We start from the raw sequence: 12,399 nt of genomic DNA, 5'->3' as shown, positions 1-12,399 counted from the left end.
GTTTATTTATTTTAAAGGCTGACATCGCGTCTTTAAAAGGGCTAACTTCACATCTTTTCTACAGACAAGAAACACTTTCAGAGCTGATTCGTCAGTCTTCTTCTTTAAGAAGTGAACACATTGAAAAGGCCATAAATTCATCAGATATTCCCATGTGTAACAGCTCAGTGGCCTATTTTTTGTGGCTAGTCACATACTGTATGTGATGACACACAAAATGTTCTCTCCATTCAACATAGCCAGGCAGACACGCAGTCGTTAAATGTCACAATAATTATTTATTTTCTGAGCATACACCATTAGAATATAAATATAAAATATGTATTTTATTTTTAAAATTGGTGAGACATCATTATATCTGTGTTGAGACAACCATAGAAACAGCTTGATTTTTAATTCCTACCAAAATTGGTAATGTATCTGTAACAAACACTCATCATGGTGCCATTCTAAAATAAGAGAGAGAGAGAGAGAGAGAGAGAGAGAGAGAGAGAGAGAGAGAGAGAGAGAGAGACAGAGAGAGAGAGACAGAGAGAGAGAGCGAGAGACAAAGAGAGAGAGCATGACTAGGGGGCAGACACACCGGGAGTAACGGACAGAGAGAAAGAAAGAGACAGACAGAAAAACAGAGAGAATATACTTCATCTGAATAAATTACAATTCAGCAGCAAATGGACCACTCTTAGAAATAGCATAAACCAAAATGTCAAACATATCTATCACTGTACAAACAAGAAAACCCATTCACAGTGAAGAAAAACAAAACATAACATAAATAAATAAATATGAATTCAAAACGAATGTTATGATGTCATTAAATAATAACTCTTTTCGTTTACTTTTTTTTTGGTCTTTAGAATTTTTGATGGTTCTCTTTTGTTTTCTTTGTTGTTTCTGTTCATTTGTTGTTGTTGTTCCTTTTTTCTTTTCTTTTTTTTTCTTCATTTTCTTCATTTTGGTTGGGTCGACATGCTCTTGAGTTGCAGAAGTCAGAAAGAGAAGTACTGAGCGAACCACTCCTGGCGCTGGGCGTCCGGGGAAGCTATGGGTGACTCTTCTGTCTCAGGAGGGCTTGAGAAGGTGAAAGAATGAAAGAAAGAAAGAAAGAAAGAAAGAAAGAAAGAAAGAAAGAAAGAAAGGAATAGGGCAATGACGAAAATAGGAATGAAAACAAGAAATGCAGGGCCAAAGGTTAGAGGATAGGATAAACAGAGTGGAAAGTGTCCAGGAGAGCAAAAAGAAGAGGAACAGAGAAGGCAATAGAGGAAACAAAGCGGTTAAAATGGAGAGAGAGAGAGCGAGAGAGAGAGCGAGAGAGAGAGGTGGCAGACATTACAGAAAAAAAGTTAAACAAAACAGCATAACCCTGACTCACAGCGGCATAGATATTTTGCCCTTCATTCGTAATTGATTTCTCGGATGAAAAGCTGAGCTTAGATATATAAATAATATATTTAAAATGTAAACAACCTAAAGCTGCCTCAAGCCAATGTGTCATCACGTGCTGTCTTTCAACTTGCAACAAGGCACATTTGTGTCGCAGAGGTTTTTATTTCATATTGTTGTCTCAGACTTGCCTATCCTGTTGTAAGCATTCATTGTAAATGCATTTCTTCAGCATATGTGAAGGGACCTGGGTGTTCTTTTACTTGTCAGAGTTTGTGTAGCACAGTACCCTAAGCCAATTTGACAAAGTAACACCACTGACTCTTGATTTAATGCTCTTTAATACGTACAAAATATTAAAAAAGTGTTAAGTTTGTGTTTTCTAATCTTTCTTGGAGAAGCTGACTGGCGGTGGCTGTGCTCTGTCCCTCTGACTCTCTCAGTTCTTAGTCCCGAAGCTCCAGTAGTGATTCACAGGAACTGGTAGGCCTACTTGTCTGTCTAAGAAGGGCCTGACGTCGTCCAGTCTGAAGGACACAAGAAGGAGAGTGAGGGCATGGGTGAGTGGCTGAGGTGAGATGAGCTAAGTTCAGCGGTCAGCAACTGGACATCTTTCTTTGAACATGAAGAGGTTTCCCTCCTCATCCCAGCAGCATCTTCAGTTCTGCTAAAACGTGGGGGATTGTTGGAGTTAATATATCCTTCTCTGATGACACAGCTTTTTGTTTTGTTCAGGCCTTTCTGAGATCCTGGCCATTCTATTGGGAGAATGCTTTGTTTACACTTATAAATATGTTTTAACATACTCGAAATATCATCCCAAAAGTTAAGCAACGTCAGCAGTCACCTTACAATACAACAAGTTTTGGCAATGGCATGATATTTGAAGCATGTTGAGACGCTTAAAAAAATGTAAACAAATCTGTCTCAGAAATGGCTGAACGACAAAAAGGCTAGTTGGCAGGCATTCTCCTTTAACAAACATCTTCAAGTTCAAAGACGACGACTAGTTGCTTGCATCGATACCCATCTGTGTAAAAAGGGCCTCAATATCGTTTAGACTTGAGGACAGAGTGAAGACATGAGAGTGGTGGTTCGCCTTGCATCAACAGCTCTCCCTACAGTACCTGAAACGAATTGCATGTGCTATCAAGATTTAGGAGGGTTGACCTCCCCAGAGTCATGTAGAGAGATTTTCTTTTCATAACAGCTCTGGACCTCAGAGTCAGGTATGGCAGAATATGAAGTAGGTATACAGAGTTTCTTGGGGGCGTAGAAGACCCTCAAATGTTAAGATTTTTTTTTCTTACACAAATGTGTGGAGACACTGGCCTAGTTAGTTGTGTCTCCCTTGCCACTGAGGAAAACAGCACCAGCCAGAAAAATATATATTTTTTTCTTCCAAAAATAATTAGTTAAGTACCAGAAGCAATAGTTGTTTAATAAAATATACCAGTCTGGACTACAGACATCCATGCTCATAGGAAGGAGGCAAGGGCACAAAACGATTACTACTACAATTATTAGACTACTACATACTACGACTACTACTACTACTAATAATAACAATGGTGTCCTCTGTTTAAAATGTGGGGAGATTTATTCATTTAAAACAGCAGACACTATCTTACACCGCCAGGTCCTATCAGGCTGCAGGCTTTCTTGTTTATTTATTTCTGTCTGTGCCCTACGGTGATGTGCCACTGAGGTGCACTGACATAACTGTTATCAGTTAAGTGCCAAAGTCTGAGCCAGTGGAGCGTCGACTGAGTCCCATTGAATAACAAGAGACAGGGGATTAGGACTCAGGCTCTGGTAAAGAGTAGCCCTCATGAGAGGGTGCTGGGTGCTTTCATTTTGACAAACTTCTTCGTCTGGACCATCTGTCACAGTATGTAATGTATTCAAATGCATGCAGGCCGTCTACCACTTCTCTATCAGGGCAGTGCTGACATGCTTTGACGTGCGCAGGTGTTCAGTCGTTCATCAAGACGCTGACATGCCTGTGCTGATGTCTCCTGCGTCCTTTACCGCCCCCTACTTTTATGATCACCGTCGAAAGTCTCTCTCTCTCTCTCTCTCTCTCTCTCTCTCTCTCTCTCTCTCTCTCTCTCTCTCTCTCTCTTATTTTGTGTGTGTGTGTGTGTGAGCGTGTTTGTCTGTCCGTGTGCTTGTGTGTTTATCGTGTCCTGTCTTGCATTCCACTTTCTTCTCTGTGTTTTTGCTCTGGATACATTCCTATGTCTTTGGTACTGTTTTTGGGGTTTCACTGTATGTGAACGCAATATGTATCTCTCTCTATGTCTCTCTCTCTCTCTCTCTCTCTGATTATTTTTCCCCAGCAGTCAAGCATGGATTGCCACAGAAATCCTTTAAAATTCCAGCAAACTCAATTTAGAGCCCAATTGAGCCTACACAACACATTATGGCATAGTAAATGGCAGGCAGACACGGGCTGCTCCACCTGGGCTGGTCTCTAATGCTCAGCCCAACAGGTTTCTTCACGTCTGCTTGGTTTTGCCTCAGCTCCGGGATGCATCAATTGTCGCCAGAATAGTTTCGTGAAAAAAAAAATGCAATTGATGGGATAATAGCGTTTCTTTCAAAAATACCTTACTACAGAGTGGCAGTCGGAGGCAAACCTAATGTGCACTGCTACAAAAAAAGATCTTGAGGTAATCCTTTTTTAATTGGTGCACCACACTAAGGCTAAAGTGACTGAAGGGACAACAATAACAGTACTGCACAAACACAAAACCTTTTCATTCAAAAACTTTCTGACTTGCTCTGCTCTAACATGCTACACACGGTCAAGTGCACTAGAGATAAAGTGAATAAAAAGCGTGCAATATTCCTGTGTTAGCATGGATAGTTTAGTTCATGTGCACTAATGTCATCACAAGAGTGTGGTCATGGTTGTCACATGTCACACATGTCAATTACGCAGTGCTTACAGTAAGTTGTGAGAGCACTGACAAGTTTCCATCCTCATCTAGAGATCCTGAATACCTCTTGTGTGTGTGCGCACATGTGTGCGTTTGTGTGCATGCGTGCGTGCGTGAAAATAATGTCTCTACAGTGTCTAGACTCTACACATATATCTATCTCTTTGAGCCACCGCTAGTGCGCCACTGTTCTTTGGTATGGTTGCTGTTCTCATGGGAGTGTATGTACGTATTTGTGCATTTTCATGCACAGGTGAATTCTCATGCTCATGTCCATGCTTGTCATGCGTCTCTACATCATCTGATGACTGTTTGTGTATCTGATTTTTTATCCCTGAGTGCCTGCGTGTGTGCATGTGTGTGTGCATGTGTGTGTGTGTGTGTGTGTGTGTGTATGTATGCGTGTGTGCATATCATCGTGTGTGTGTATGTGTATGTGCATGTGTGTATCTCGGCTGAGTAGAAATCCAGGTCACCTTGGCCAGAGTTGATACAGACAGGCGTGGTGGTGGTGGTGGTGGTGGTGGTGAGTGTGGAGGCAGAGGGAGGAGGAGGGGGGGCGTCCCATGACAATGGAGCAGCGCAGCCAGCGCGGCGGAGCGCCTGCAACTGATCCACATTCACCACAGCATGCAGCCAGGAGGACAACCGCAGGAGCAGCAGCAACCCACACACACACACACAAGCATGCATGCATGTAGAGATATACACACACACACACAGCATAGGCATCCACGCATGCATATATACAATGCATAAATCCAGACACACACACACACACACACACACACACACACACACACACACACACACACACACACACACACACACACACACACACACACACACACACACACACACACACACACACACACACACACAGCAGGCACCCACACGTGCGTATGCATACACACACACACACACAACACGTGCACAAATCACGTGCATTATCAGCAAATGCAGCAACAAAGCAGTCTGGCAAATGTGGCTTCAAGGGTTATTCGTTTTGGAGTGGGTATATACCTGTACCGGGCACTAGACCTGTCAGAGTGTTCCCGCAGCTCGGCATACTCATTCTTATATAACTGTGAAAATCATTTGCAGCCCCGAGCTTTTGGGCAAGGTTTCTGTTGATAGTGCCGCTGCTACAATGGCTACGTTTCTGAATACCTTCTAAAACCCCACTTCAAAACAAAGACTTATCACCTTGACAAGCCACATCTGTGTTCTCAAGGAACAAAAACATTGAAGATAACCAAACAGAACAAACACAGTCAGCAAGCACAACCCTCCACAATGACATGTCTGGAAGAGTGAAATGTCAGTTGTTGTTTTTTTTATTGTCGTGCTGATGCAAGCAAATGGTACAAACTTCCACATTTATTTCCAAACATCAAAAGTGCACCAGAGATATTAGTCAGCATGATTAGTCAGCATCTCAGCTTGCAGAACAAAAAATGTTTTAATAACAATACATGAGAACAAAACAAACAAACTAATAAAAAAAACAGAGCCTAAAATGAACATTTTCACAATAACAGTACATGAAAATGCCGGCTCAACTAGCAATATCCAGCACATTTCATGACGGAGAATGAAGGGGTTTAGTGAGCTAGTTAGCAGCAGAAGCCATTGCAATACCCAACGCCCAGCAACACAGATGAGTTGTATAACTTCCAGCAACAACAAGACACGGATGAGCACATTGAATAGGACAACACGAAAAGACACAAGACTAGACATTAGACCTCCACAGTCAGACGTGCACACAAACACCTGATGGCGATATACTCAACATGCCCTTATTGCATTCCAAGGCCATTTCAGAAAAAAAGTTGGAAAATCTATTTTGTGCTTTATTTATTGAAAAAATGTCTGCACATGTAATGCCCTTTTGTGAAAGGAGCGCAGCAGAGACATCCCCTCTTTTTTTCAAACTTTCACACAGTAGAGAAACTGGACTGATAGTTGTATTGTAGAGGGAGGGAAGAGAGAGAGATATTGTTCCTATTGTCACTGAAATATGATTACATTAAGTCGCTTACATTTAGCGCTTTAACTTTAGCATTTAGCATGATGTATGCCAGCTAGTATGTAATAACTATGTACATGTGTGCATACGTTTCTGCTTCCTTTTTTTTTCTAATTGTGACTAATATTTTGAACGATCACTTTGGCAATATGTTATAAGGAGCGAAGAGAGAGAGTGAGAGGGAGGGTGGGGGTGTGTGATTTCGAGACAGCAGTGGGTGGGTGAGTTGGTGATTGGGGAGTTGAACGTGCTGACAGAGTGTGTGCCATCAGACTGGCAGGGAGGGAGCAAGGCGCTCCCATCAATCTCTCATCCCCAGCTCCCTGGAGACACCCAGAGGAGGGGTGCCAGGAGGGCTGGAAGATGGAGAGAGGAGGGGGATGAGAAGAGGCGGAGGAGACCGAGGGATGGACCAAGAGAACATCCTGTGCTCTCCAGACAGAGCACTAATCACAGGGTAAGGCCCTCTGACAGATGAGAGAGGATCTCAGTCATCCATCATTTGGGCTAATTGATAACTTTGGCGACGGAGATCGTTTTTTGGGCATTTTTTCTTTAAAAAATGTTATATATAGAATACATTCTGTATGGTGTTAGGTGTTAGCCCAACACAGTTCTGTCATGTCACATCAACTATTGACTGGTTACAACACTTACGGTAACACATTCGCTACCATCGCTACCCAGACAACAGGGGTAGTAAAAGTATTTGCGCATCACCAGACCAAACCCATCCCTAAACCTAACCAGTTAGTGAAGTTTAACCCTTACCCTAACCAGTTAGTGAAGTTTAACCCTTACCCTAACCAGTTAGTGAAGTTTAACCCTTACCCTAACCAGTTAGTGAAGTTTAACCCTAAACCTAACCAGTTAGTGAAGTTTAACCCTACCCTAACCAGTTAGTGAAGTTTAACCCTTACCCTAACCAGTTAGTGAAGACACTTTGAGTTTTGACAGTAACAATAAACCAAGAAAAACAACAAAAGCTGTGCCCAGATCAAAACAATTCCTAATACTAACCTGTCCATATAAACGTGATGTTTTGCCTAATGGTTTTATCATGTCAGCATAAACAAAACAACAATAAAAAAAACAAAACGGTGTCCTAACCAAAACCATTCCTAACCCTAACCAGCTAGTATACAATTGCTTTAGCATTGTAGCTTATTTTTAAATAACCAAGAAGGCAATCAAAACTGTACAAAGACTAAAACAATTTCTGATCCTTATGTTTTACTTGGTGGGACAAGGCGGCAAATGAGTTCCGTGTCTAACCAATCAAAATTGGGCAGTTGTTAATTCATGGCAGAACTGCGTTGGAAAAAAAGACGTGTCACACAGTGAAAAAGGTTGTCGGACAAGAATACTGTATCTATGTTTGTTTTCAACTGCTCTATCAGTTGTTTTCTGCACTGCTAAAAAGAAGGGATGACAATGCGGCCTCCACTAAAAAAATGTGTGTGAAAAAGGTATGTTAGTAAAAACCAAACTGTGTTGATTGTGTTCCACTGTTAAGCTCGGTCAACAGTTGTGCTGGTGTGTGTCAGTGTCAGTTTCTGTGTCTGTACATTTATGCTTTGTGAATCCCTGGATGTGTTTTAGCAGCAGTGGCTGGGTGCCCATACGGCAGAGTCTGTGACATAGGGTGGGTGGGTGAGTGAGGTAAGGTAAGGTAAGGTTTGTGGGGCGAGGTTAGGGGGGACGAGGTGTTTTGGCTCACCTCGTGAATTTCTTGGGCTCGTTTGGGGGGGTGGGTGGCGGCAGGAGTTTGATGGAGGAGTTCAGCTCGACAGGGGAGTTGAGGATAGGCTCCAGGTGGGTGGTGGACTGGGTGACCCCGTGGATGCCTCCTCCACCAACCACACCAAGGCTAAGGCCTCCTCCTCCCCCGCCTCCTCCTCCTCCTCCTCCCCCTCCGCCCCCACCCCCACTGCCCCCAGGGCTCCTGGTCCCAGTAGCCTCCAACTCCCGCAGGTTTGGCGAGCTGTTGAATCGGTTTGCCGATTTCTCATTCTTTCGTTTTTGCTACGAGAGTAAAGGAGGAGAGGAGGAGGAGGAGGAGGGATGAGGGAGGAGGGGTTGGAGAACAGACAAAAAGAAAAGCAACAAAAAAAGGAGTTGGGAAAGGGGTGGTGGTGTTGTGCTCTTTCTCCATAGTTGTTTTCAGGCCGGCCAGAACGGTGCCGGTGCTGGTGCCCGCACCAATTACATGGGGAACTAAAGTGTTCATCAATGAACAACCCATGTCCATACAACATAGTTTATTTTATCGCATGTTAGTTAGACGAACCTTTTGACGTCTACATTATTGTCATAGTTCACTTATAAAAACCTAATTTTACTTGGTTCACATACCAACTTTTGGTTCTCAAACACTTTGAATTTCTTCAGAGGGTGGGAGAGACTGGACTTGAAGCTGGGTCCCCATGGGCATGGAAGCCCATTCATGTGCGGGGCTTACCATAAACGATTTGAATTTCAGTGTAAACATGCCTGTCATTTTGACACCAGGTGCGGGAACTGGCACCAGAACGGTTCTCTGACGACCTGAAAAAAATGAACACTACACAGGGAAAAGACTTTCTGGAAGGCTCTCAATCAACCTCTACTACAGAACCCTTACTGATCCCTGTCTCTCTTTCTCTCTTTCTTTTTTTCATGAGGATGAGTGGATGTTCGTTCAGGCCAAAAGTCAAACTGACAACACCAATCATGTCAGTGGGGCAACCACAGTTGATCACAGCCAACTGAAATCATAGCATGAGTTTCGAACGGAGATGCGTGTTTTTTTTTTTTTAAGAGGAGCAGGCTATTGAGAAAAAAGATGCTCATACAATGGCTTGGAAAGCAAAGAAGAACTGGATGTCTAAACAGGCACATTGAGGAAGACACACACAAACACACACACGCACGCACACACAAATATACACTCAGACACACACACACGCGCGCACACACGCGGACATAAACCCACACATGTGCGCAGTAAAGCACACCACACAGAGATATGTGACACTGAACCAAATATTGGAAGTTATAGAACTTTGAAGATGATGTCAACATACTGGACATGCAGAGTGATCGTGTATGTGACTTTTATAGACAAGGAGGGAGGATTGCCATGGTAACACTGGGATGGGGGACACTGGCTGGCTGGTGGGGTGGCCTTGACCCCGGGAAAGGCAATCGAATGGACATTCATCTCAACCCTGTGCTCGGGGAGAGTGGCTGACCAAACGTGAAAATCCTGGGTTCAGAAAGTAAAAAAAAAAAAACCTGCCACAAATTTGTTCCAGCCAGGGGTGCATTTCTGGACAGTGTCATTGCTAGTTTAGGTGGCAAATTACTTGGTTTCAATGCAATTTTCCATTAGAAACCTTCCAAGTTGCTAACTGGCTAGCAACGACACCTTCCAGAAATGGGGTCCAGCTCTGAATCAGCTGATCCTTGTGGGTAGGGACAGACAGGTACAGGTAGACCAGCTACTCAGTGAAGGTCACCTGCGTTGGGAAGAAACTGTGGCAGGATTTTTTAAAACTTTCTCCACCAGGTTTTTTTGTGTGACTACTCTGGGGCTGACACAACGGGCCGTGCACATGACTCACCAGATGTCAAACTGGAGCATGTTAGGACTACGTTAGCTACTATGTTGTTTGCAATGGAATTTCCCATTGACAACTTCCCAAGTTGCTAACTGGCTAACAACTACGCTTTCGAGAAATGTACCCCTGAACAGCAATGTCACCTGGAGACAGCTCAACATGTTTGTCATAATGGACATGATAATAGTAACAACTGACTGACTTCATCCAAAAGTATTGTTGGATACGAAGTATGTGTAAGAAAAGTTTCTACTACTACAATGACAACTGTCGAGGCAACAAGTCTGGAGAAATCTCCCTGAACGCACATTCAAAGTGAACCTCTAAAAACAGATCTGTGCAAACGTTTAAAACGATAATATTTGACGGTACTTCCTTCACTCTTACCTAACTGGCAAGAGCCATCTGATGTGCTATGTCTACGGTGTGATTGTGTCAGCCTTGCAAGGTGGCGTTGGAGCAAAATGTTCAAGCGAAGGGTCAAGTGTTATGGATGTGTGGAAGCGTGTTGAGTTAGTATGATCTGCGTTGAACATGCTCTGTATGGGAATGGCTCTACAGCTTTAGGTTCTGTGTTGCTCTTAAAGCTCTTAACTCGGTCATTTGATTTATTCTATTTATCCTTCATTTTACCAGGGTACTCACACTGAGACCATAGTCTCTTTTGCAAGTGAGCCCTTGTCCATAGTGTTCCTTGTGCTACCGTAGATACGCTACATCACACAACATAACAGGACATCGAGCTGGTGGAGTATGTACAGTACATGTGTTGGGAGTCAACCCTCCAATCCGGCTGGGAGATGGGAGCTCTGAGAGAGAGAGAGAGAGAGAGAGAGAGAGAGAGAGAGAGAGAGAGAGAGAGAGAGGGCAACTGTCTTACCTTAATGAGTGGGTTGATCACGCCTACATTGGGGTTGGCGTTGAATACTTTGTTGAAATTAGTCTCCCGGTTCACCAGCTCCAGCTGATAGAACTTCTTGTCATCCTGTAGAAAGGCAGGCGATAGGTAGCCTGATTATCATCAACTTTCAAATCTCTTCGAGACTTGGTCTGACCAAGAGCATAACAATTATGGTTTCCCAAAAAGCTGACTGGTCCGACAAAGTTGGTGGAGTTCCAAATTTTTCTGGAGATCAGAAACAATATTTGCATTGCTCTTGGCCTGACTAGAGGCAGCGCAGAAGGTGTTGCATCACTAGGAGGGCATGGCCTGGCTGGGGGATAGGTGTGACCGAGGTCTTCCTATGCAGTCCTACACTAGGGGCTCCAACTTTCGACCTCTCAGTCACAGCTACTGTTCGGCATGGGAGGCAGTCTTTATCATTCCAGTCAATTTTTCCATCGGCAACAGTGTCAAGTGATAGTGAGTGTAACATACAGTACAAATATACACATACAGTACATTTCTCATTTATAATGAAACATACATGCACCACCCTGACGTTACCCAGCTATACATACTTATGTCAGGGTTCTCACATGTCAGACCTAAAATTCCATGATGTTTTCATGACTTTCCCTGAACATAAAACTGTAATTTATGACTTGATGTAAAATGAAATGTCCAACCTATTGAGTTCATCTTTGAGGGTAATTTGTGGTAGGCTACCCAAATTGCCAATTTCAGCCAAATCTTTTGGACATTGTTTTGATGGTTTGTAAACTGAGAAGCATATTTGAACATTTTGCATTCTAGAATGTTGCACATTTTATAGCCATTTTATAGCTGTAAGTAAGTACCGTAAGTACGTTTTGCCATTACACTACATACTGTTAAGAAAATTGCATGATATTCCCTGGCTGCACATGCAAAATAATAGAATTCCATGACTTTTCATGACTGGAAACCCTACAATTGTATTTCCATGATATTCTAAGAATTCGTGACCAGTGGGAACACTGACATGTAGAGGAGCAAGAAAGACCTTAAGATACTGTGTGAGTGAATAGGTCCTCTTACCACCAGCTTCTTGACGAGTGACTCCCTCTCTGAGACCATCTCCTTCAGCTCTGCAATCATCTGCAAGTCCTCCGGGCGGCTCTCGCGGTTCCGGAACTTATCTTCGGTTCCCTCCAACCTGTGGGAGATTGCAGAGATTTATAGTAGGTCTTTAAAAGGAACAGAATGGTAGTGGTTCATGCCTTTCAAAGTACCCGTGTTCTAAGGCGGTAATTCCCACTCTACAGCTACACGAGCACATTGGTGGGGGTATGTAGAAGAATGTAAATATATGGAGCTTAGTCACACATAAAGGAAGAAATGGTGAGAAGGTATTCATGGTGTGAGAAAGGCCTGGGGGACAAAAAACGTTGTGAAACACTGTTCTAAGGCAGTATGAACTCTGGACAAATCTTTGTATGTCTAACGGCTCTAAAGGTTTTGTGATATTGACAGACCTGTCTAATTGCTGTATCTCAAATGTTGGTTGCTTTT

General features: G+C 43.2%; 1 protein-coding gene across 3 annotated transcripts in view; it reads right to left on the bottom strand.

Annotated features, from left to right (window-relative positions):
* Positions 1 to 284: 284 nt before the first annotated feature.
* The window catches only part of fam184ab (family with sequence similarity 184 member Ab), a 219,695-nt gene continuing 207,580 nt past the window's right edge, over positions 285 to 12,399 (bottom strand). The window contains exons 18-21 of one of the 3 annotated variants that reach the window (XM_063222858.1): positions 11,926 to 12,043; positions 10,846 to 10,950; positions 8,084 to 8,388; positions 285 to 1,071 (exon numbers count right to left, since the gene is read on the bottom strand). In XM_063222858.1, coding sequence (XP_063078928.1) covers positions 990 to 1,071; positions 8,084 to 8,388; positions 10,846 to 10,950; positions 11,926 to 12,043 — 610 coding nt within the window. In that variant the 3' untranslated portion in view covers positions 285 to 989. Of the gene's footprint in view, positions 1,072 to 1,710; positions 1,914 to 8,083; positions 8,389 to 10,845; positions 10,951 to 11,925; positions 12,044 to 12,399 lie in introns of those variants that run through there. The other 2 variants (XR_010038917.1, XM_063222859.1) reach the window with 2 other exon arrangements.

The sequence above is a fragment of the Engraulis encrasicolus genome, chromosome 18, assembly GCF_034702125.1.
Source record: "Engraulis encrasicolus isolate BLACKSEA-1 chromosome 18, IST_EnEncr_1.0, whole genome shotgun sequence".
NCBI classification, from domain to species: Eukaryota; Metazoa; Chordata; class Actinopteri; order Clupeiformes; family Engraulidae; genus Engraulis; species Engraulis encrasicolus.
This window is presented reverse-complemented; position numbering and strand designations above follow the sequence as displayed.